This window comes from Lethenteron reissneri, chromosome 50, assembly GCF_015708825.2.
Source record: "Lethenteron reissneri isolate LAM-NWPU_2019-01 chromosome 50, ASM1570882v1, whole genome shotgun sequence".
Lineage (NCBI taxonomy): Eukaryota > Metazoa > Chordata > Hyperoartia > Petromyzontiformes > Petromyzontidae > Lethenteron > Lethenteron reissneri.
Window position 1 is genome coordinate 5,723,267 of NC_083828.1, and position 24,654 is coordinate 5,747,920.

Sequence of the window (24,654 nt, forward strand, 5' to 3'; positions counted from 1 at the left end):
AGAAAATCCAAGAAAAGACAGCGAAATATTGCAGAAAAAAACACCGTACACCAACGCTGTGTGCAAAAATCCCAGTGGGATGCAAGTCAAACAACAACAACCATAAGACAACTTAGATTAAGGCCATCAGTCTAACTCTGTACTACAACAAACAAACATGGCTAGACCAATACACTTTTCGAAATCACCAAAATAATGCCATGAAGCAATGAAAAAGGGAGGGAATACACGCCTTGCGTGAGGGGGAAACGCTCTATCCCCGTACAGATAGAAACCGATAGCGATTAGTCCACTTGCTGCACTGCCTTCTCCTGGTGAGGCAGTGCATGATAAATAATAGCACTGTTGGCTACATACGATGCAAAAGAAGTTCAATCTACATATAGGCTTAACCTAAGTAAATTAATATCAGATTCTGGAATCCATGGAATCGTTTTGGCCAGGATGGGATATTGTAGTATTAATAATAACAAATTTAACGTACATACTATCTAAATATTACAATCGTCTTCAGATACTCGTACAATGTAACCCTCGTAACAAACAGATATCGAATGTATATATATATATTAAAGCATTACAAAAACGAGTATGGTAGATGGAGCTGCTGCTGTGCTACACACCCACGTGCACACATTACCATCAAACAACGCCGACGCCGCATGTAATTCAACTGCAGTGTGGCATTGATACCAACAATCCACTACCCTTCGTCAATCTACTTTTAGAAGAAGCCCTTCCTTCGGCCGTGTTTTGGTCGTTTGCATCATACTTCTCCACGCTTGTCATTGCAGGTTGGTTTTAGAGGGCGGGGGGCGGTAGCCCAGGTCCAGATCCGGTATCTCACTCGCCACTGATGTTAGCCGTGGACGTGAATCAAACTCGGGGGGCGCTGGGCTTCGCAGCTCAGCCGTGCTAACCACGGCGCCAGCCTGCACCTATTGGTAAATGTCTCCAAATTAAATACAAAAATAACCAACAGAGAGATAAACTTTTGGCGTCATCTGGTCCAACCCATGTGAGACTAGGCTCTAAGGAAAGCTGTCTCGGGTGTGGACCAATCAACTTCAAGGACAGTGCATATATTATCAGAGTTATGTTTTTTGTTTGCATTATGGCTGCAGGTATTGTAGTCTATGCAAAACATGACTCCTTGTAAAAAAAGGTGTCAGTTTTGTTGCCAGATAGAAGGGTAAAAAAACAATTATCATATTTTTTACTGGCAAATGAGGTTCCAATGGTGTAAACTATAAACAATTCTTTTTATTTTACCAGGTAAGGCCCACTGAGCTCTCTCGCTCTTTTTCAGTATCGACCTGGCCATCACAGATGATAGCTCAACGAAAATGTATAGCACCCAAATACTCTCAACGCATGCTGATGCTAAACGTGGAGGAAAAAACCCGGAGGACCCGGAGAAAAATCCACTCGATCACGAGGAGAGAGAGAGAGAGAGAGGCATGCAAACTCCAAATTTCTAGGCATCAGGGTCGGGATCGAACCCACGACCCCCCGTATAACAGGCGAGGTAATTAACGTCTCGCCACCGTGGTGATGATGATGAGAGAGAGACACGCAAACTCCAAATATACAGCAGGCGTCAGGGTCGGGATCGAACCCACGACCCCCTGTATACCAGGCGAGGTGGTTAACGTCTCGCCACCGTTCATATGCATGTAGAACTTCTTTCGCACCGTACGTAGCCAACCGTGATATTAACACGAATACGACGACGGCGGCGGTGGTGGTGGTATAAAAACCAGACTGTTTCGAACTTAAGATTTCAAGTGCTCTCCTTGCTCCTGCATGCCAGAGATACCTTACAAGGCCATTGTCTCCCCCATGCGCTGGGATGAAGGCCACAGACTGTTCGGACAAGTTTGATTCGCAGGACCGCACGCCACACGAACGGGTGTTGCGATCAGCACCGCGCACAACCAAGCTGCCCTTGCCTTTCCAGCGCTGGCATTGACAAAACCGCTGTCAGCCTCGCATTCTTTATGCTAAGCTAGCCTCGCGCAAACCGGGGGGCCCTGTTTAGGTTACTGACTGTCACCGGGCGTTGCGCACAAGCCAGGCAATTTGGGCACAGGTTTGCGGGTGGATAATATTGGCGTGCACCGAGCGCCGCGGAACACCGTTCCCGTTACAGACATATAAATGACGTCGGACAACCACGTGGGCACACGTGCTCCGCACGCGGGAGTGGATTTCCAATGTCGTGTCGTCGATGGGATTTGCATTTTATTTGGTGGCGGGGGAGGGGTGTAGGAGGGAAGGCGGCGGATAACAGATGCGTAATCCAGTTTGGTGAGGCTCATTTGCTTGCAGAACGGGCGTGCGTGTGAGTCGAGACGCCGGACTTGTGGCGAACAGGAGGATCCATTTGCCGAGCTCATTTTCGACGCGTTAACCCTTTGCGACGGGGCGACGGGGGGGGGGGGGGCACGCTGACTCACCGCAGACGAACGTCATCGCTCACGTTGTGGTTGCGAGCCAGCACGATCGCAAAGCGAGGAAATCAGTGGCAGTGGTTATGGTTTAAATGCGGGGGGGCAGGGCGGGGTGGGGGGATAATTTATTTTCGTTCCATTGTTTTTTTTCTCCGTAATTTATGTGCTGTTTACCCCCCTCCATCCCCCCCTCTGCCCCCCCCCCCTCAATTATAATAATAATTTGAGTTTTATACAGCGTAATTCATGCTAATTGCATCTCACACAGCTGTGCATTAATTATACGCCTAATCGCATGAAGGGCTAAATCCTATTTATAGCAATTATTATTATTAAGTAAATGAAACCCGTAGTGGAAAAATTACCAAAACATTTAACGGGTAAACACATCAAGAATTGTCACACAAACTAAAGGTATACACAACAACAACAACAGCAAAAGTCATCACAACGGAGGCGTACAAAACGATGTACGGATACAAAGCTCCGCTTCACAGCAGCAAGAGCAATTAGTCCACTAAGTGACATCCCAGGACATAGTCCCAGTTGCGCTATCACCGTCAGTTTTATTACACTGGTCAACAAAAAAAAATGAAAACAATTCTGGCCTGGACTTTTGCAGCTGATTTAGACTAATTTCAGGGTGCTGATTCCATTTGCTCTATCACATCTAATTTTTATGCTATCGGCATACCCCATTTTCATTGATTTTACCCGATATTAACTCTGTCACTAATGATTGCAAGTTGTTGCGAGTCAGTGACTGCTTTAGTGTTAAAATATGGTGCTGTATTTTTAGGATAGTGTGTTGATAATATAATTTTATGTAGATATCCACATTTATTTAATATTTTTCTTCTGCAGTTTTTATTGAAAATGCAATATTTGATATCTCAAAAACCTGATGTGATAGACAAAAACTGATGCCAGATTTGGAATCAGCACCCCAAAATTACCTTAAACCGTTGGAAAAGTGTGTTGACCAGTGTTATCACAGTTTGCCAAGTACTCGGCTCAGAGGTCCAAAAGACCAAACGTCCAGCAGCAAACAGAGCACATTTTTAGGTCATGCCACAGTTATGCTTTTGTAGTGACATCAAGGATGTCACTGTGTGGTGCCGGCCCGGAAGGGCAGTGCCGTTCGATGTTTCCTACATCGTGGACAGCACCGTGTGGGTGGCTGTGTGTGACACCAGCCCTAGCGGGGCTTGGTGAGCACTGGGATAGTGCGGGCACCACGCACAGTGTGTGGTGGGGGCTCCCACGAGGGGGAGTGAGTGGGTGAGCGTCAGCCCAGGGGCAGGGTTGCCCCGGGCCATGGCACTCTGGTTGTCTGGTTGACCCCGTAGACACGTGATCCGGAGAGTCCACACAAGGGGCCCCAGGTGGGGGGGCTAGTGGGTGGTCACGTGTCCAGGGAGAGCTCTTGAGAAAGATCGAGAGAGAACGAGAATGCTCGAGAAGGCGGGAGGGTTGAGGGCGGAGCAGCCCCGACCGTAGGGGGATATAAGGCAGGTCTCTGAGAGGGACCGGGGTCGCTGCATTCTACAAGCTGGAAGCTCAACACCCACAAGCGGGAAGCTCAACATCTACAAGCTGGAAGTTCAACACCTACAAGCTGGAAGCTCAACACCTACAAGCCGGAAGCTCAGCATCTACAAGCTGGAAGCTCTACGTCTACAAGCTGGAAGCTCTACGTCTACAAGCTGGAAGCTGAACACCTACAAGCGGAAGCTCAACGTCTACAAGCTGAAAGCTGAACATCTACAATCTGAAAGCTGAACACCTACAAGCGGAAGCTCTACGTCTCAAGCTGAAGCTCTTCGTCCTACGAGGCAACCTACGTGGTCGGAGACCCGAGTGAGGGTCCGACCCTTCGTAGCAGTAACTCCCAGAGGTGTGGACTCGAGTCATGTGACTTGGACTCGAGTCAGACTCGAGTCATGAATTTGATGACTTCAGACTCGACTTGGACTTGCATAACAATGACTTTGTCCCACCTCTGGTAACTCCTCTGTATAGAGTAGTTAGCTGGGTGGTCACCACCCTAGGCTTTATCTGGTGAAGGGGCAGTTACCCCTTTGTGTTACGGTGTTATAAATAAAAGTGTTGCGTTTAAAAGGAACAACGTTTGCGATTCAGTTGGACTCACGACACTTTGAGGTGCAGAAATGTTAATTACATTCTTTTTAACTCTTGCAGCTTGGAAACACTAATTTGTTTTGGATTGAGTTTTTAATGTATTTTTCCACCCAATTACATTCCAAGTTTTCGAGTGTATTCCGTGAAATCAAGTGAGAATTCAAGAGACAAGGATAGGGTCTCTCTGCGAGAGTGACCTGGGGGGTATTGGTCTGCCAGTAGGGGGCGATGATTGCTTGCGTGCTATGAGTATTTATCTCAATTGACTAATTTGTGGCGTGCCATTTTTTTTTATTGAGAACATTTGGAACCCCGACCCCCTGGAACACAGTGGCCTCCTTTTTCCAATGCCGTTCAGGGGATCTTGAACGTCCACTGTGAATCAATTTCGATTCAAATCCCAAACCTAAAGTCAATTCAATGAGCCTATATTTCAACTCACAGAGGACACGTATTTAATGAGCTTGGCAAGTAGTTTCATCCCACGCTGATCAAACCAGCATGTTTCATTATTATCAGAGTTGCAAATTGTTGAATTGAATGAAAATTTCGAATTTAATGCGATGGGGGATTTGTTGTTGTTGTTGTTGTTGGGTGCAGTGATCGGTGACCCAACTGAGGTCCCTCTCAATTCGCTGCTTGTGAGAAGGCAGTGGATACTTCGGGCGACCAAACCCCAGACTGTCAAGACAGTGCTCCCTCCGATACTGCATTAATAAACCGATGTTTTAATGTATTTTACCAGGTAATGTCTACTGAGCAATATCGCTATTTTTTTTCACAAACGACCTGGCTATCACAAATCATATCTCAACAAAGTGGCTTCTTAGCACGTACAGCAGCCGGACACTGGAAACGCGTGACGTTGGTTCTAATGTGGAGGGGAAAAATCGGAGGACCTGGAGAAAAATCCACGCGACCACGGTAAAGAGAGGGACACGCAAACTCAAAATATACAGTAGCCCCACGGGCCAACCTATGGGCCAGCCTCTGGGGCAGCCTATGGGCCATCCTGTGGCCCAACCTGTGGCCCAGCCTCTGGGGCAGATTGTAGACCAGACTGTAGGCCAGCCTGTGGGCCAGACTAAATGCCAACCTGTGGGACACCCTACCACCATTAAAAAGTTGTTTAAAATTTAAATATCGAGAAATATGAAGGTAATTAAAATGAGACATTGATAACACTGGTCAACACACTTTTTCTGGCATAAGGTATTCCAACGGTTTTAAGGTAATTTTGTGGTGCTGATTCCAAATCTGTTTTTTGAGATATCAAATAATGCATTTTCAATAAAAACTACAGAAGAAAAATATTAAATAAATGTGTATATCTACAATAAATTATATATAAACACACTATCCTAAAAATACAGCACCATATTTTAACACTAAAGCAGTTACTGACTCGCAACAACTTGCAATCATAAGTGACAAAGTTTATTTCGGGTAAAATCAATGAATCAGCACCCTGAATTTAGTCTAAAACAGCTGCAAAAGTCCAGGCCAGAAAAAAATGTTTTTTTTGTTGTTGACCAGTGTAATTAATTAGGCACATACCAGCAGGACCAAACAGGTTATCGTATATCAAGATTGCACAGTTCTGTGTGTGTGTTAATTTGTTTAATTCGTTGTAAAAAATAAATTTACCTTTCATTCCAAACTTGCTCCGCAGGTTGTACTTGTTGATGAGGACGAGAAGAGACGCCAAGAGAATGCACACAAACGCGGCGATGCTCACAGCGATGTACACCTGAAAACCAAACAAAACAACTCTGAACATCATCATCATCATTGGCAGCAGAAAATCATCGTTATCAATAAGGGCCATTGAACAATATGTCACCTTATATACAATGGATAATATTTTTTTCATCGTGAAATCGCACATCCAAGTCATGTAACACCGTTAGTTATTGCCCGCAAGTAGCACATGTATTTTTTTTTAAACGTGAGCTGTAAATAGCGGTGGTTGGTTGTTTGGGTAAGTTGGGTGCGAAATGTTAATTGGTCCAAATTTACGACCCATCTTGACACCTACCGCAAACGAATCCTCTCCGACACGCGATATTTCATTGTACGGTTGCGTGACATCCTCTGAAAGTAATAAATAAAAGAGTACACAGCAGCAACAGCAGCATGTATGCATCATAATGAATGTAGCCGTTGGGTCACTGTGTGTGTGTGTGAGCATATATACACACGCACATAAGGCTGTCACATTACACAAGATGTACACCGCGAGAGACTTTTGCACGGGTGACAAATGCACTTTGCCGTGTATTTGCTGCTAATTCAGAAGTATTGCCCGTGCTCTCATTTGCAATCAAACTGTGTGCGTAGCTGATTGGCTGTAAATACACAGACCCTGTGATCGATGCGAAACAGTGTTTTTTGGTTTTACACGATGTCGAGTGAGACTGATACACGCCACAGGTTTAATGCGCTTAATGAGTGTGAACAGCTGAAGCGCTTACCGTAATAAGCATCTGGAAGAATATCTGTTAAATGAAAATGAATACAGTTTGTAAAGAAAAAAATGATGAATAAAGAAATATTTTTTTTATTATAATTCCCTCGCTAAAACTTTTCAAACATTTTTTTTTGGTTTAAAAAAAAAAATTCACGCGTGAAGGAAAAGATACTCCACGCGTGAAAGTCACTCGATGGAAATCCAGTTCACGAATCTTGCCATTAAAAAAAAAAGTAAAGTAGTCTGCCAAAGAATAGCGGTGAAAATAAATGTGAACCGAGAGCGAGCCACCCGCAGATTGCCGTTGCTTGAAGCAACTTGACTATGGCCAAGTTAGTTTACTGTCCACATCACACAGTTGGCGTTCATAAGCGAGCCAGTCATACGATAACTTTACACGTGGGTAGTAGGTTTTTACCCTTTAAACTAAAGGAGGTCTCATAGTGTGAATGCTTACCCTGAGCTCTCAATACTCTGATAGTGCACTGTCTTTGAGTTGTACGCCTTTTGGCGTCATCCGGTCCAACACCAATGGAGACTAGGCTCTAAGAAAAGCTGTCTCGGGTGTGGACCAATCAACTTCAAGGACAGTGCATATCATTATCATTATCAGAATTGTTTCTTTTTGTTTGCATTTTGACTGCTTGTGTTGTGGTTATTGCAAACATGATGCCTTGTATAAAGGTGTCAGTTTTTGTACCAGTTTAAATGGTAAAAACCTACTACTATATTTTGCCACTTGTAAAGGAGGTCTCATAGTTTACACGTGGGCTTTGACAACCGATATATTATTATTATTTTGACTTAAAGCTTTCGTGACTGCAGGAATTCATATTCTTAGGTCTTTCGGTAAAGGCACGTAGATAGGTTAAAAGAAAATAACAAAACATAACAAAAAACTACGACGTTTCGATCGCAATACAAGCGCTTGTGTTGCGATTGAAACGTCGTAGTTTTTTGTTATTTTTTGTTATTTTCATTGAACCTATCTACGTGACTTAACCAAAAGACCCAAGAATATGAATATTATTATTATTCATAATCAAATTCTTTTCGGTTTGGTCGTAATACAAATGTGTCTTTCGTCCACGTTCCTCCACCTGACGAAGTCAATGAATAAAAGTTGTCCCTCGAGATCTGAGCTCCTGTTCACAACCCGACGATGCTGCGTCTGATCTCCATCGAAACATCGTTCCCGTGTACAAATGTTGCGAGATTTGCTCTACAACGACCAGATTAACAACAACGATACATTGCTGAAGCAGCCATACATTTGGCCACGTTTTTGATGCACGTGACACGTTTATTAATTGGCTGTGTCAGGTGGAGGAGGGCTTACGACACACACGACGGCCATTTAATATATATAAGGACCTCTGTTCTTTTTGTTTGAGACATTTAGCTCGACCGATCAAATTCGGATTCGAGTTAACGACGTCCGTTTCGCACAGATGGCAGCGTCGTGTTCGAGGCTACGTGGATTATGAATTAAAGTTGAAAGCATTTATAAGCAAGAGCTCTGTTCATCCATCCTCGGCTGGACGGAGGATGTTGTGGGCAGGAGTGGTGGTAAGGGCGTTCAGGAAAGATTGGTTCGAACCGCAGCCGCACCTCCGATTGGCACGGTTGGTTACGTACGGCGCGAAAGAAGTTCAACATACGTATGTACACGCAGCTGCACGAGATCGGCATTCCGTATCGCCAACAAAAAATATGTACTTCCCTGGACGAACCCACGTGCTTAGATTCAGTTTCTTTTGAAGTACCCTGCGAGCTAAGAAGCTCTTAAATCAAGTTTCATTATTAATAAAAAAAAAAGACCGTTTCCGTGACAGACATGACACGTTATAGGCAAATAAATGAATGATACAAGTGAAATAAAAAAAGGTAAGAAATCATATAATTTAAAATGTAAAAGTTTTATTTTAAAAGTTTGAACCAATTAAGGATTTTAAAAAGGTTGTAAAAATCGGCATAAGAAGTGCGAGTGGTGAAACATGCCGTTTCACACGAAACACAACATCTAAATCGTGGCTGGCAATCCATTTTTGACAAGTATGTATGCACGCACGTTGAACTTCTTTTGCACCATACGTATCCCCACCGCGCTAATCATATGGTCGTGGGGAAGGACAACAACAACAAACTCATCACGGAGAAGCGCACGATACACGCGAGTGCGCTCGATTTCTCGTTGCGCGATGGCGTGTGTGCGACGCGCACGCATACATGCTGCGTCCGCGAAGGGCGCGTCGACAAGCAAACTCCGAACGTTACAGGCGCCACGGTCAGAGTCGAACCCACGAGCCTCCCGCCAGAGGTCGCAACCGGGTACCCGATACCCGTACCCTACCCGATACCCAGCTACCCGTACCCGGCCGGGTACGGGTAGCCGTTTGCGACCCTGGTGCGGCCGGGTACGGGTACGGGTAGGCCGTGAGTCACTGGTGAGTAACCGTTTGTCACTCATTTCGGGTAGGGTACGGGTACGGGTAGGGAACGGGTACACGTACCCGACCAGGTACGGGTACCCTTTTGCGACCCTGGTGCGGCCGGGTACGGGTAAGGAATCAAAACCCGTTTGCGACCTCTGCCTCCCGCACGCCGCGCGAGGGAAGTTAACATCTCGCCGCCGTGGCGCCCATTTTTTTGCCGGAGCACGCGGTAGCCGGCGGTAAACGGCAGCAATGGGAGTCTTTGCGGTGTGGGAGTGAGGCGTTCTCGAGGTACGCGCGCCCGCTCACCTGGGGCGTCCATGAAGTGAGCGTAGACGGTGCGCACGTCGCGGTCCAGCTCGTTGCTGATGACGAGCGTGTAGTTGCCGTTGTCGTGGTGCGACGCCAGGTCGAGGGTCAGGCAGCCGTGGATCTCGTCCGAGCGACTCTCCTCGAACAGCGGCTTCTCCGTGTAGGTCGTGGCCACAAAGTCGGACTCGTTGAGGGGCTCGCCCTGGTACAGCCAGCTGAGCTTGGGCATGGGGTTGCCCCGCACCGAGAACGGGATGCACCAGGCGTGGTCCCTCTGTGGTGCGTGCAGCGCGAAAATGCGCGGCTTGTCTGCGCGGAAGAGCGGGCACGCGCGCGAGAGAGAGAGTGACAGTCATTAACCGGACGGTGCAGCAGTGGTGGCAACGGTGCTCGATTTTTTGTTGTTATATATAAACCACGTAAGGCCCACTGTGCTGTGTAGCTCTTTTTTCAGAAGCAACCTGGCTGTCACAAATGATAGTCCAACGGAGTCGCCGATCATCACGTGGGAAATGTATAGCAGCCAAGTACTCTGAACGCACAAAGTTGCTTCTAAATGTGGAAGGGGGAAAAACGGAGGACCCGGAGAAAAATGCACGCAACCATGGGGGGAGAGAGAGAGACAGAGACAAACAAACTTAAATATGCAGGCGTCTGGGTGGGAATGGAACCGACGACCTCCTGCCAATAGGCGAGGGAGTTCAAATCTTGCACGTCGTGGCTCCCAGTGGTAACGTTCGTACCTCAAGGCAAACAAAGAACAATGTATGTTGAACTTCTTTCGCACCGTGCGTAGCCAACCGTGATAATCGGAGGTGTGCGGGGAAAGGATAACAAACTGACATTAAAAGCTGCTCTACAGAAGTGAGTTTTCAATCTGGACTCAAGGAGTGCACAGTCCCAGTGGCTTCCTCATATCGGACGGAAGAGCACAATGTATCTGGTATTGGTCCAAACAACATCCCAAGGATTTAAAAACATTGACTGCAAATTAATCTTCGGGATTAAAAACAGCGACATCGCACAACCACTACAAAAACTACAAACACGTGACTACAAAAGAGATTCAGTGAGGCTTTCCTGGGTTAATAAGCCTAATGCATATATTTTTAAATTGCAATACCACATACAACCCTGGTTTACTTTGTCCTCATTATACTTCTGCGGGGCAGTGCATAGCAATATATGGTACAATAACGTAAGATTCTAATGGGTGTACATTGTGCTCTAGTGGTAGTGCCTTACACCGATAATCACAACTCCAAGCCAAGCCAAGCAGCATTCCGGACGATATTAAGTGAGAAATTAAGCCCCGAATGTACATTGCCAACCGAATGTGCAGCTTGTCTGCGCAAACAAAAATAACGTACCAAGGTTCCTGTGGACGGAAAGGTCTTAAAACCAGTTCTAATTCTCGCGCTTGATGGTGGCGGCAATCTGGTTCAGGAGCTAAATGTCTGCTGGTCACGACGAGAAGGCTTCGTCAAGATTTAGGTCTTGAGAGTCATTTCGATCGATTTCTGGCCCTTTAAAAAATACACTTATATAATAGCCCAGATCTGTCCTTCTGTGAATGTGATTAACGCCCCCGGATTGGTTGAAGTGCGTCACGTGACTGCGAGCAAGCAGCCAACCAAGAGGTGCGCTCCTCCAAAACATGCACGCCCCCGGATTGGTTGAAGTGCGTCACGTGACCGCGAGCGGCCCAATTCGTGTTGTTGTGGTGTGAGGGAGAGCCGTGCTCTGTCCACTGCTGCCCTGAGGGAGATCCGTGCTCCGTCCATTACATTAGCACTCGAGTTTTTTTGGTGCTTAAATCCACTGCTGGATGAAGGCCCACCGCACGCTGTGCGAGTGGATCGTAAGGATTTACTTGACAAGTCTGTTGGCTGCACGCTGTGGTTGTTGGGGGGTGCCGCAGGCTGTGGTTGTTGGGGGGTGCCGCAGGCTGTGGTTGTTCGGGGACGCTGCAGGTTGTGTTTGTGCGGGGGCGCCACAACAACCTAGTATATATATGGGGCCCCTGTTGTTTTTCTTTGAGGCATTTAGCTCGACAGATCATATCCGGATTCGAGTCAATGACGTCCAGATGGCAACGTGGACACACGTCACACAATGGACATCGGCTACGCCACGGCCAAGCGCCTAGTAAAACGGGGCCACGCAGGCAAGCTGCACTTTAAATCCGTGCTTACAAAGTAGCCGAGGCGTGCGTCGTCACTTCAATTTCTGTTTCCGTCTGAAAGAAACGACAAGCCTAACTGCGTGCCGCGGTTGTAATATATTCAGTCTGCCTCTCGGCCTGCGAACTGCGTCAATGCTCTGGCAGACTGCGACGGGCTTCAGCTTTCCAAATGTCTGCGGACGCTTACCAGCAGAGAGTCTCAGTGCTTTGCCTGCTGCTCAAGGTTGTTTGGAGCCCTGCAAGAGCCAGCGGTTGGGATTTGTTCTATCCTTTGATGGGTGGGGTGGGGGGGAGTCAATTCGCAGGACAGGCACGGTTGGCTTTCCCAACAAAGTGGAACTTGTTAAATTTAACACGTAGGCTTTCGCGACCAATATTATTCATAATATATATATATTTTTTGGGTCAGATCGCGTTATTTATAAAATGTGTCATAACCCTCCACCACCCGACACGGCCAAACAGTAAAAAATGTGTCAAGTTTTTTACTGTTTGGCCGTGTCGGGTGGTGGAGGGTTACAACACATTTATAAATAACGCGATCTGACCCAAAAAAATAAACTATATTATGGAACTTGTTTATCCGACCCTGGAGAGATGATGGGCTGAGTCAACCCCCTCGGCCAGGAGTTGAACTCGCAACCTTACAACTGCGAGCCGCTCGCTCTGCCTATGAGGCACGTGGCTGGAGGCTTGAACCGTCACGTATGCTCGTGTTTGACATACACGTACAATGCTTTATTACGTTGTTATTTTTTTTTCTGACTGCAGGGCGGATTTTAGTTTTTGTAGTGCTTGGTTAAACAAATAAATGTTTATTAAATCGCCACTTTGAAAAGGAGAGGCTTTGCCAGTTGGCGTTTTAAAATATGAGGGGGTCCTGTCAAAAACTATATTATGGCAAATTCATCATAATCAGCAGCAGCAACAGCCATTATTTATCTACCATTGGATACCGCGATGTAGTAATGGACTAAACAACCCTCAAATACACCGATTTCATCGCTCCATCTCCTCCGTAGACATCCTTGGCTCCTCCTTACAGAAGAAAATTTGCTGGTCATTTTAACCAGATAAAAAAAAATCAATTGAAATATTTTTTGTTCTATTTTTATAACTCATCTAATTTGAGATGTTCACTTTGGGGCTTTATTATAGAAAGGTAAATGGACTGTGTTTCTTCACGAATGCCCACCTTGGACCCTCTACATATACATTTCATTCCTTAGCTGCCTATTGAATCAGAATCTTTATTTAGACTGGAGGAATCAACAGAGCAACGTAGCTCTTTTTCAAAGATACTGAGTCTCGAAGGCCTCCGTTCACAAGCAATACACGGACACACACACACATCCACTAATAAATGGGCCAAACTTAATTACAGACAGGGTGTTCGAAAGGAGCGGTTTCTTTTCAGAAACGTGGCCATATATTAAAAAAAACACAGACGGGAATGAAAAGATAACATTTCGCATCGTACGGCAACGCACTCCGTGACAATGCCCCCCGATGGAGGTCTCCGAATTATGGAATGAGGCGTTCTGGCTCCTCCTGCAAACAATGATGCCCTCCATAAATAAATCAGAACCGCAGCGCAGCGGCGCGTTCAGCGCCCGTCGTCGCGCGCGGAATGTAAATTCTTCGAGCATTGCCGCTCTTCCACACCCAACGTTCATCGGCACACTTCTCTCGTTCTCCGCTCTCTCTCTCTCGCTCTCTCTGCCACTCTCTCTCTCTTTTTCATTTTTTTTATTTTTTATTTTTTTTATTTTACGATCAGTGGAAACAATAAGATGCTCGGTGTATTCGGCACTTTGCTTCGTTCATCATTTCGTAATTTTTTTAAACTGGGCTTTATGTAACCTTTTTCTCTCGCTCACTCTCTCGCTCGCTCGCTCTCTCTCACTGCTCACTTTCTCTCTCGCTCACTCTCTCTCTGCCGCTCTCACTCTCTCTTTTTTTTACGATCACTGGAAACAAGAAGATGCTCGGTGTAGTCGGCACTTTGCTTTGTTCATCATTTTGTAATTTTTTGTATAACTTTGCTTTATGTAAACCCCCACCTCTCGCTCACTCTCTCGCTCACTCTCTCCACTCTCTCACTCAGCTCGCCCCCTCTCTTTGCTTTCGCTCTCTCCGCTTTCGTTCCCTCTCTGCTCTCTTTCCCTGCTCGCCCTCGTTTCATTTTCTCTCACTCTCAGCTCTTTCTCTGCTTACTCTCTCTCTCGCCTGCCGCCCTTTCCCCTCGTCAAGCATGGTGCGTCCTCCTCTCTGTCGGGGCCTCGAATTCCCTGGTAAACCCTCCACCCGCTGCCCTGCGTTGCCAACCAACCCCCGTGGGGCGTTCCTGTGAGAGCGGAAACGTTTTAAGAATTCTCGCCGCGTGGACCGTGGGGCCCAGCTTGGCCAGACCGCTACAGCAGGTGCTGGGTCCAGAGCGGCGTTGTGCAAAAAAATAAAATGCGAGCGCGAGCCCACAGATTTTTTCTCTCGTGAAGAAATTGCGCCGCCAAATGATAAGTACGTCAACTTCCTTCACACCCTACGTAGCCATCCATGCTCATCGGAAGGGCGAGAGAGAGGACAACAAACTGAACGCAAAAACCAGCTCTCAAGAAATATGAGAAATTAAGGGTGAGCATAATGCGATTGGCGTGCTTTCGCGACCAATAGCATCCAAATAGAGGGTATTTTTTTTGTTAGATCGCGTAAATACAAATGCGTCGTTAAACTCGCCACCACCAGACACAGCCAATAAGTAAGGTTTGTCACGTAAACAGAACATGCCAATTAATTGCTGCTTCAGCACACTGGTGTGTTGGAGAGCAAATCCACAACATAGTAAATGTTGTGGGTTTACTCTGTTGACGTGACAAACCTTACTAATTGGCTGTGCCCGGTGGTGGCGGGTCGAACAGCACATTTATATTTATGCAATCTAACGCAAAAAAAACCCGGTTATGTGCTGCCATAACGTAAGTTGAGTACGTCGGACAATTTGAATATCATCATCTCGTGTTCATACCCGAATACGTCCCATCGGAGTACGTGCAAGAACGTCCGTGAATTCACGGCGCCGTAAACGACACTACACTGCGTGTAAATTGTACTCCTAAAGCCAGGGTTGTGTATCGTCGTCATCAGCCATGGTCAATCCACTGCCGGATCAAAGCCCACCGCCCCCCTCTCTCACCCCTGAGCCGTCACCATCTCTCGCACGACCCCGCGATGTAACAACCCTCCCAGCACCTGTACGTGCGTTTCATCGCTCCATATGCACGCCGGTCAACCTCTGGGACGTGTTCCTTCCATCAGCTGCCCCTTCCGCCATCGTCGTCGTCATCATCATCATCATTGCTGGTCATCAACCAGACGGTATATTGTATTTAAAACGTCTAATTGAGTCTCTTCCTTTGGTTGTTCTTTCATGCAAACTGCATCCCTTTATTTTCGGCAGTCGTGCTGCAGATACAGGAAAGCGATATGCTTAGTTATACGGGGTGGGGGGGGGACCGGGGGGCGGGCGGAGGGGAAGCTCATTCTAAACCCATATCACTAATTCAGGGCATTCTAACAACATTTGAGCAGCACACCTCATTATATGAGCGATGAATCCTCCAGGCAGGGCGAAGTAAAAATAAAATAAAACTCGTAAAACCCAGACGTCTATTTGAGCATTCTGGCCACAGCCTCGTGGCGCCGGTCTTTTCATTACCATGCAAATGATACAATGCCTTGACACGAAGGGAGAGAAAGAGAAACTTGGACATAATTCACTCGCGATGGGTCCCGGGGAATTATTATATATGTTTATAAGTGAAACAGCTACAACACACATACATATTCTCACACGTTAATATTGGGTTGGAATTTTCCCGTTTCCTCCCATAGCTAAAAAAAACAACTATACAATGCGGAACCGGTACTGGCCAAACGTCCTAATATCGAAAGATCTCCTGCAAATTACTGCATAGGGCTCATTAATGAATTAATTGTGCAATAAGCCAACAGAGGAGCGTTGGTTGGCTACGCGCAGGTGCGGAAGCAGTTCAACGTCGCACATACGTAAAGCACAGTACGCGCAGTCCGGCCCAGGCCCAACTTTGAGACTTCAAAGTTGAGTGCGGCCTACGGTTTGCGAACGCGACCGCTCTGCATCGCCAAAGGAGAGAGAGAGAGCCGCGTGGGGCTTAATGTGCGCGCGTTCCGTAACGACTGTGCCGCGTGACGAGGGGGGCCGCGGGAGTCGCGACGGAGCCACGGGGGGGGCGTCACAATCGACGTCGGCGGTGACACGCGACGAAGTCATCCGAAACGCAGGTTGCAGAAATTGTAAGGGAGGAAAAAAAGAAGGAAAAATTAGGGGGGGGGGAAAGGAAAAAAGAAGGGGGGAAAAGTCGGCGAGGAAGGAAAAAAGAAGGAAAAAAAGAAAGGAAAATTTAAAAAAGGAACAAAAGAAGGGGGAAAAGTCGGTGAGGAAGGAAAAAAGAAGGAAAAAAAGAAAGGAAAAATAAAAAAGGAACAAAAGAAGGGGGAAAAGTAGGAGAACAAGTAGGGAAAAAAGAAGAAAAATTTTTAAGTGAAAATAAAAAGGAAAAATTTAAGGAAAAATGGCCTCAAGGCAGCGGGTGAGCGACCAAGAAGCCAGAGGATGGAGGAGAGGAGGCGGTAATGAGAGGGACATGGCCACGGAGCGTGAGCAAGAGGGCGCAGGGAGCTTGACGCCTCTCCAGTGTGGAGCGTGAGCGATGTGTGGGTGCCCTTCGTCAATCCACCGCTGGACAAAGGCCGTGGCGAGGTGTGTGGCTCGCGGGGACTTTGTTTGACGGCTCGGTTGGCGTGCCGGTTGGTGAAGGTGAGCAGTGCAGAATCAAGAAATTAAATTCAGAAATATCGGACGATAACTGGGTGCACTGCCCACACCACCCGCCCCCCCGGCAGCACCCGCTCGTGCACAGCGATCGCCCATGCCAGGCACTCTCCAGCCTCAACGCTTGCTTAGCTTGGCGAGGGCCGGCCAGACCTCGCGTGGTCATGGGCGTGTCGCTTCGTGAGAATGAATGCACTTGCAAAGAGTAAGCATTTAATAAGGAGCGAGGTAGTTATCGTCCTCATTCATCATTTAATTAAAGAAAAGCATTTTCGCGCGTCCGCATGAATTATTGAACGCCTTTGTCTGTCGTTCGCTATTAAGATGAGAGCCTTGCCCGTGTGCGTCCAGAGCGCGGTTGACATCCCCACGGCAGAATCCCGCCTCCTCGTTCATTATCGATCAATCAATCTTTATATTAGGCGCCACTAGCGCCCTCGATAAAGTGGACATCAGTGCATATTACAGCGGGATGGGGACGGTACGGGGGTGGGGGGGGGGTCACGGAGCAAGAGGAATGAAAAGAGAAACCCATCACGACGTCAGCGGCTGACACTGACTGAGCAAAGGTGAAAGTGCGACCATGCGCAGGACGAAGCAAAAAAAAAGATTTAACTACACTTATTTGACAGACAACTATTACAGGTTATTGATAGATAGCCAGGCTTGTTTTACCATGTTTAGCTGTTTTCTCCTTTTCACACTATTGTTAGCCTCACCTTACCATATGAATAAAAAGTGTGCCGTACTTGGCCCTTCGCCCCTCTTCAACCATTATATATACGAAGTGGTAGCTCTTGCAATCTCTCATTTACTTGATACAGCTGTCGTGGCTGTGACGGTTCCACCTGAAGACGGAAGCTTGTGTTGCCTCCGAAACGTCGTGATTTTTATTTTATGTTACTTTTATTAATTTTAATGTTTTGCCTATGTTACTTTTCTAAATTTTCATGTTTTACCGACGTGACTTTACCGAAAAAACCTAAGAATATGAATCCTTGCAGTCACGAAAGCTTCGAATCTAGACCGAAGCGCAACCATTGCACTCACATGCCATTTTTTGAAGGGTGCTCACGAATATAAAGAACGTATGACGGAATCGACGGGCAAAAAGTAAAGTAAACGAAAAAGTAACAACGACGGCAACAACAACTAAAATATTGAAAGCAGAGCGGGGGGTGGGAGGGAATAACTAAAGACTCCTCTCCAGCACCTGCAGGATCACGCAACAGCGATGCTGTGTTGACGTGCATCCGAGACTCCGTGTATCGGAGACTCCGTGTTTCCTAAGAGCGTTTCAGGTGGCAGGCCAAGCACGTTTAGGGGCGCGCAGCAGCTGCTGCTCGACTCCAATCAATTCACAAACGTGGGAGGGCCACTCTTTGTTTTCGTTTTTGATGTGGGCCAATATTCACGGCGACTGGAGTGTGGTAGCGGCTCGCCACGTTCCAAGGGGTTCATTTAAAGAGTGTACCGTGTGGCTGGCGGCCAAATAATACTGTTTGATTCTCCTTCCATTGACCGACTCGTGTAGTTTCAGTACGTTCTTTGTATACCGTGCCGTGGTGACAACAACGGCACAGCGGTGGTTTGTTTTTGCCGAGGTTTGCGGGTTCCATTCCGGAGTGCTTGCCCTGGTTGTTACCGTGGTTTGTCTTCTTGGTTCTTTCGGTAAAGTCACGTAGAAGGGAAATAATAAAATAATAAAAATAAAACATAATAAAATAATTCTCACGACGTTGCTGTCTTCCCGACAGACCTGTTCTTCACCTGAGGACGGCTGCTTGCGTTGTGGCCGAAACGTCGTGAGAATTATTTTATTATGTTTTATTTTTATTATTTTATTATTTCCCTTCTACGTGACTTTACCGAAAGAACCAAGAAGATGAATCCCTGCAAAGCTTTAAATCGAAATTTAACCGTGGTTTGTGTTAACCGCAAAAAATGTCACCGCGTGCAGCCCGCTCCTTGGTGAACGTCGATCCGTTGCTTGCCGGCTTCACTCTTCAAATTCCCCCCAAAATTTGAAGAGTTACCCGAATATCTATACGATACTTTTTTGTTGTTGTTGTTGCCAGTATCAACAAAAAATATTGTTTCTGGCAAAAATTAACAGGAGGTGTTACCATGTTCAAAGACCAAATAGATACCTTTGCAAGGTATCACGTCTACCACAAGTACGTGTGGTTAATGTAGACTTTGATTCCTTGCAAAAAGTTATCTATTTGGTTCAACTATGAGATCTCTTTTACCAGTGGCAAAATATAGTAGTAGGTTTTTACCCTTTTAAACTGGTACAAAACTGCCTTGAATAAAGGTGTCAGTTTTGTACCAGTTTAAAAGGGTAAAAACCTACTACTATTTGGTTCTAGATTTGAAGCTATCGTGATTGCAAGGATTCATACTCTTAGGTTTTTTCGGTAAAGTCACGTAGGTAAAAAAATAAAAATAAAAATAATAAAAGTAATAATAGAAATATTATTTTATTTAGAAATATTATTTCATATTATATTATTTTATTTTATTTCTATTATTACTTTTATTAATTTTAATTTCATTTTTTTCCTACGTGACTTTACCGAAAAAAACCTAAGAGTATTTATTTGGTGTTCGATAATCTTAACATCTCCTGTTTTAGTGGCAGAAAGGGAAAAACCTCTTCTTATTTGCCCGAACATTGCTCAATTGGGATTATACACAAACAGCAGCAGTGATCGCCCCTTACTGGCAGACTAATGCACAGGGACAGCTGACACTGAGGGTGCCCCTAGACTAGAAAATTCCGTCACAGTTCCTATGATTACTGTTTCATTGGTTTTATTTTGGTGATTTCGAAAAGTGTATTGGTTTGGCCATGTTTGTGTTGTTGTAGTACAGAGTTAGACTGATGGCCTTAATCTAAGTTGTCTTGTGGTTGTTGTTGGTTGTTTGACTTGCATCCCAATGGGATTTTTGCACACAGCGTTGGTGTACGGTGTTTTTTTCTGCAATATGTTGCTGTCTTTTCTTGGATTTTCTGCTTGCACTCAGTCACATATTCACTTTAAGATGTTTTTTTGTTCATGTTTTTGTTTTTTGTTTGTTGCGCTTGCACCCGATTCAAGAGCCGAATGGCTCACAGGGCTATACCTAATAAATGAACTTGAACTTGAACTAGACCACACAGCAGCGGTGATCGCCCATACTGGCAGACGAATGCACAGGGACAGCTGACACTGGGGGTGCCCCTAGACTAGATCACACAGCAGCGGTGATCGCCCCCTACTGGCAGACTAATGCCCGCTTGCAGGCCAGCTGCTAAGACATCTTGTGCCACATCAAAACAAATCATTGTTGTTATTTTTTCTCACTAAAAAGACATCATCTTAGAGGCTGTTTACAATTTTCTGCAGATATGTTTTCTTCAACCAGACAGGAATCGATTAAAATCATAGTAAAAACGAGAGAAGCCTTAAATTTTGATGTAAAGCTTTCGTGACTGCAGGGATTCATATTCTTGGGTCTTTTGGTAAAGTCACGTAGAAGGGAAATAAAATAAAATAATAAAAATATTAAATAATAAAAATTATCACGACGTTTCGACTGCAACACAAGCAATCATCATCAAGGTGTGAAATCCACGGCAAGAAAAACATTTTATAATTTCCCTTCTACAGCAAGAAAATGACTTGCTGTGGATTTCACACCTGATGATGATTGCTTGTGTTTCAGTCGAAACGTCGTGATAATTTTATTGTTTTTTTCCCTTCTACGTGACTTTACTGAAAGAACCAAGAATATGAGAGAAGCCTTGTCAAAGGATGTGATTACAAAAAAAAGTTAGGGTTTCAGTATTCATCGACATGTCTAATAATTTAGATTATTTTGGCTGATGATTCACGGAATCAATTTCGCGTGTATGTACAAATATATTTGTTGTGGTTCATGAAAATGATACGTCGTCATTACAGTTACGCCAATGGCTCGGACAGAAATGTGCGAGCGAGACGAAAATGAAAAATAAACGGGACACAAACTGGCCGGCCAAAAAAAGATACAAAACCAATATCGATTATTTAATCAAATCACACGGCCCCACGGAGTCGTGACAAATTAATCGCATCGCCGGAATCGGAGGAGTGGGGATGAATTGTTATAACCCCGCCGGAAAAAAACCCAGCAGACTCGTTTTCGAGCAACAAAAGTGTCTCCTGGAACTGAGTTACAGGCCATTAATCTTGAAAGAGTGACCTTAAGCTTTGTAGGGAGTAATCAATAGTGTCGTTGTGGAGAACGCTGCATATGTAACAAAATAAGTGGGAAATGCACCTCCTTCCCATAATTGTATCTACGCACTAATTTTTTAAATTATTATTAATGTATATTATACTTTTTTACGCGAACTAGGACCCCCATCTAACAGAGAAAGTGTGTTGCCTATATACAAAGACAAATATTCCCAGTATAGCCTGAACAGACTGTTGGGGCAAGTGCTGTTAGCGAGCACCTATGAAGACCGGCATGGCACACGAGGGGGTGGGTGGCCAGCACCACCGCCTTTGTCTCCCGAGTGGCAATGTTTACAGACCGTACCAGGTACTCATTTGAGGCTGAGTCGACCTAGGGGAGGCCCAGGGCCGGTTCAGATAATCGTCCCTGGTGTTGGCCGTGAGCAGGATTTGATCTCGGGTAATTGGGGATTCGTAGCACAGCGTGCTAACCGATACACCACCACTCCCCAGCCGATATATATTACAGTTCGCCAGCATTTGTTTAAGCAAGCCTCATGAGACACTAAATGTAAAAACCGGTCTAGAGTTGCTTGTATTAAACCAATGCTTCTGAAATAATATAAAAATATTGCGTAAGGCCGTGCGGCCGATGGAATTATTATTCTCTTGCTATTCGCGTGGCATACGTTCCACAGATGCTCATGGATTGCAAATTTCGCGGATTAATTATCTTTTGTTTGGAATTGCATTAAATAAATACGTAAATAAGCTATTAAATACGTGAAGATAATCCCATGACTTTATATTATCACTTAATCTCATCACTTTCTCCCATTACATTCTCTTTCATCACCACTTTATCTCATCACTTGATCTCTCATCCTTTCATCAATCACTTTCTCTGTCTCTCTCTCGATGCAATCGCGTAAAGTTCCAGGTGCGATTGACAGATAGCCACGATTGCGGAGAGCAAGTTTGTGAATAACGAGGAAATACGTCAAGAAGCAAAAAAAAAACCATCACGCAAACTCCGGTCGTCCTCTCAGCAGCGTTTCGCTAACCACCGAACAAAGACGGTGACCACATCGCGCGCTTTCAGATGCGCTTCTGCGGTCGTCTGGAACGCTCTTCCTTCCGATATCAGGAAGACACTGGAGCTATGCACTTTGAAAGCATCGACATTGCGAAGAACGAATTTCTTTAGAACTGCTTGTTGTTGTGTTTAGATTGTTGTCCTTCCCCACGCACCTCCGATTAGCATGGTGCGATGCTGGGTGCGAAACATTTTCAACATGCATATATACATACATGTTAGAGCCATGATTAGGGCTCTAATGCAGTTCACCAAGTACATAGCGAAGCGAGCTAAACACTACACTAACAGCTTGCAAAAAAGTAGTACATATGCTGATCCAAATATCTCTGATATTCGTTTGTCGTTTTATGCCAGGGCATTATAAAAAATGCTGCCCGCATGTTCAGAACCACCGTTAAATCGTACACTTTGATTTCATATCGTGTCAAAACACAAAGGTATCTCAAAACTTATATATATTTTTTCATGTAGGAGAGACGGGCGTAGCATATTGTCTGCTCCATCATTCATCGAGTGCTGATGTAGAAGCGGGCTGTCCGCACGCTGCCCATCGTGCACCCGGGGGATACGTACATTGCACGTTGAGGTACACGGAGGCCTGGGTCTGTCCCACGATGTTCTCCGCCACACACGACACGATCTTGTCGTTGTCCTCCCACGAGATGTTGAAGAGGCGCAGGGCAGTAACCGACTCTGACAACAAGTCGACCTGGGGCGACAAACGGGGGGCCACGCATCGTGAACACACGCACGCTCCCAGCTTCACGAGTCACCGCATATACGATTAACTTCTTTCACACCCTACGTAGACAAATGTGCTCATCAGAGGTGCGGGTGGAAATGACGTGATGGGCACGGGCACCCGCAATCCTTCCCCCGCATCTCCGATCAGCACGGGCGGCTACATACGGTGCGAAAGAAGTTCAGTGCGTCCGTACATGCACGTACGTGAAGTCCGCCGATTGCGTTGGTCAATATCTTGTCTGTGGCTGACACGCGATACGCGTGCAGGATGGGCGTGCAGCGGGTGTAGGAGTGGCGGCGCAGTGGAGTGGAGCACCGCGCTATGAACCCGGTGACCTGAGTTTGGTTTCTATGCCATAGCTAACATCGGTGGGGGAGAGATATCTGAATCTCCCTCCCACCACGCCACCCAACCCCATTACGTCACCTTCATCGAACCGCGCACTGGCCACCGTCGTTGGTGAACTATGGTCAGACGACTCTCATGACTCATGGCATGGGGAGGCCTTGTAATTTTTCGCCATACGTAGCCAATCATCCTAACTGGAGGTTGCGGGCGGAAGAACAAACTAAAAACTAAACAATCATCCCACAGTGGCTTGACAACAGGCGATACAATGTTATTTTAAAAAAAACTCTCTCGACTCAAACAGGTAAGTTAATAACCTAGGTAAGGAACAGAGGTCACGGCTCAGATAATGGGTCCACTCATAAGGATAACATGCGCGCACAACAGAGTCCACGTGGGCGAAAAAAAACCGAAAACGTGAATCCCAGCCATGCTTCGCGCTTCAAGATGACCCCTTCATCTGGAGACGTGGTCACGTTTTCGCCGCCGCTGCGTTCGCTGGGGGTAGTGTTGTCTTCTGTTCATGATTTCATTCCTGAATGTGCACGGAACGCTGTTGCAGCAACGCGCAAGATCTACCGCACTTTAAGGTGTCCCCCCCCCCCTCACCACCCAAACAAAAAAAGAAACGCGTTTTATTTTCTTGTCTTACAAAGCGGAAAAGTTTTCAGTTTCGCCAAAGTAGAGTGGTTTCCCCCCCTCCCTCTATCTCGCCCGAGCTTTTAACTTCCCCAATATATGTCCGTGATCGTGCACGACCATTGTCATTTTCACAACGGCACAAAGGATGCCCCTATTGGACTCTACGCCCCCCCCCCCCGTCCCCCCGCGCTCCCCACACTTATTTCCACAACAACTCTACCTCCGCAGTGGAGAATGACTCCGATGCATTCAGTTGACCATTTCGTGTTGGCTTCAAAACAGAATGAAGAAAAAAAGCACACACAACGTCGCATTAAGTCTCTTTCTTTTACTGGTAGGAACCTCCTGGTTACACCAGCCCACAGGGGAATATTGTGTCCGTCCGTCCATCGTGCAGGGAGGGGCTGGGTGGGGATGGAGGGGCTGGGTGGGGAGGGAAGGGTGGGGCGGGGCTGGGTGGGGAGGGTGGGGCTGGGTGGGGAGGGGAGGGTGGGGAGGGGCTGGGTGGGGAGGGGCTGGGTGGGGAAGGTGGGGAGGGGCTGGGTGGGGGTGGGAGGGGTGGGGCTGGGTGGGGAGGGGCTGGTCACCCCGTGGTGCCCTTATGAAACTCAACGTTTAACCTACTCACGCCGGCTTGTGCCCGCCCTCACAGTCGGGCATATTTGCGGAATACACCACGCCGCCGTTGACCCTGCAGGCCATTGACCGAGCAACCCAACGTTCCTACCAGCTCCCTCCGCAAGAA

The 24,654-nt window shown here is 46.4% G+C and overlaps 1 protein-coding gene across 2 annotated transcripts in view; it reads right to left on the reverse strand.

Moving 5' to 3' along the window:
- The window catches only part of LOC133355128 (BDNF/NT-3 growth factors receptor-like), a 302,261-nt gene that overhangs the window by 156,547 nt on the left and 121,060 nt on the right, over positions 1-24,654 (reverse strand). The window contains exons 7-11 of one of the 2 annotated variants that reach the window (XM_061572440.1): positions 22,748-22,883; positions 9,810-10,121; positions 7,070-7,093; positions 6,634-6,689; positions 6,243-6,345 (exon numbers count right to left, since the gene is read on the reverse strand). In XM_061572440.1, coding sequence (XP_061428424.1) covers positions 6,243-6,345; positions 6,634-6,689; positions 7,070-7,093; positions 9,810-10,121; positions 22,748-22,883 — 631 coding nt within the window. The remainder of the gene's footprint in view (positions 1-6,242; positions 6,346-6,633; positions 6,690-7,069; positions 7,094-9,809; positions 10,122-22,747; positions 22,884-24,654) is intronic. The other variant, XM_061572441.1, reaches the window with a different exon arrangement.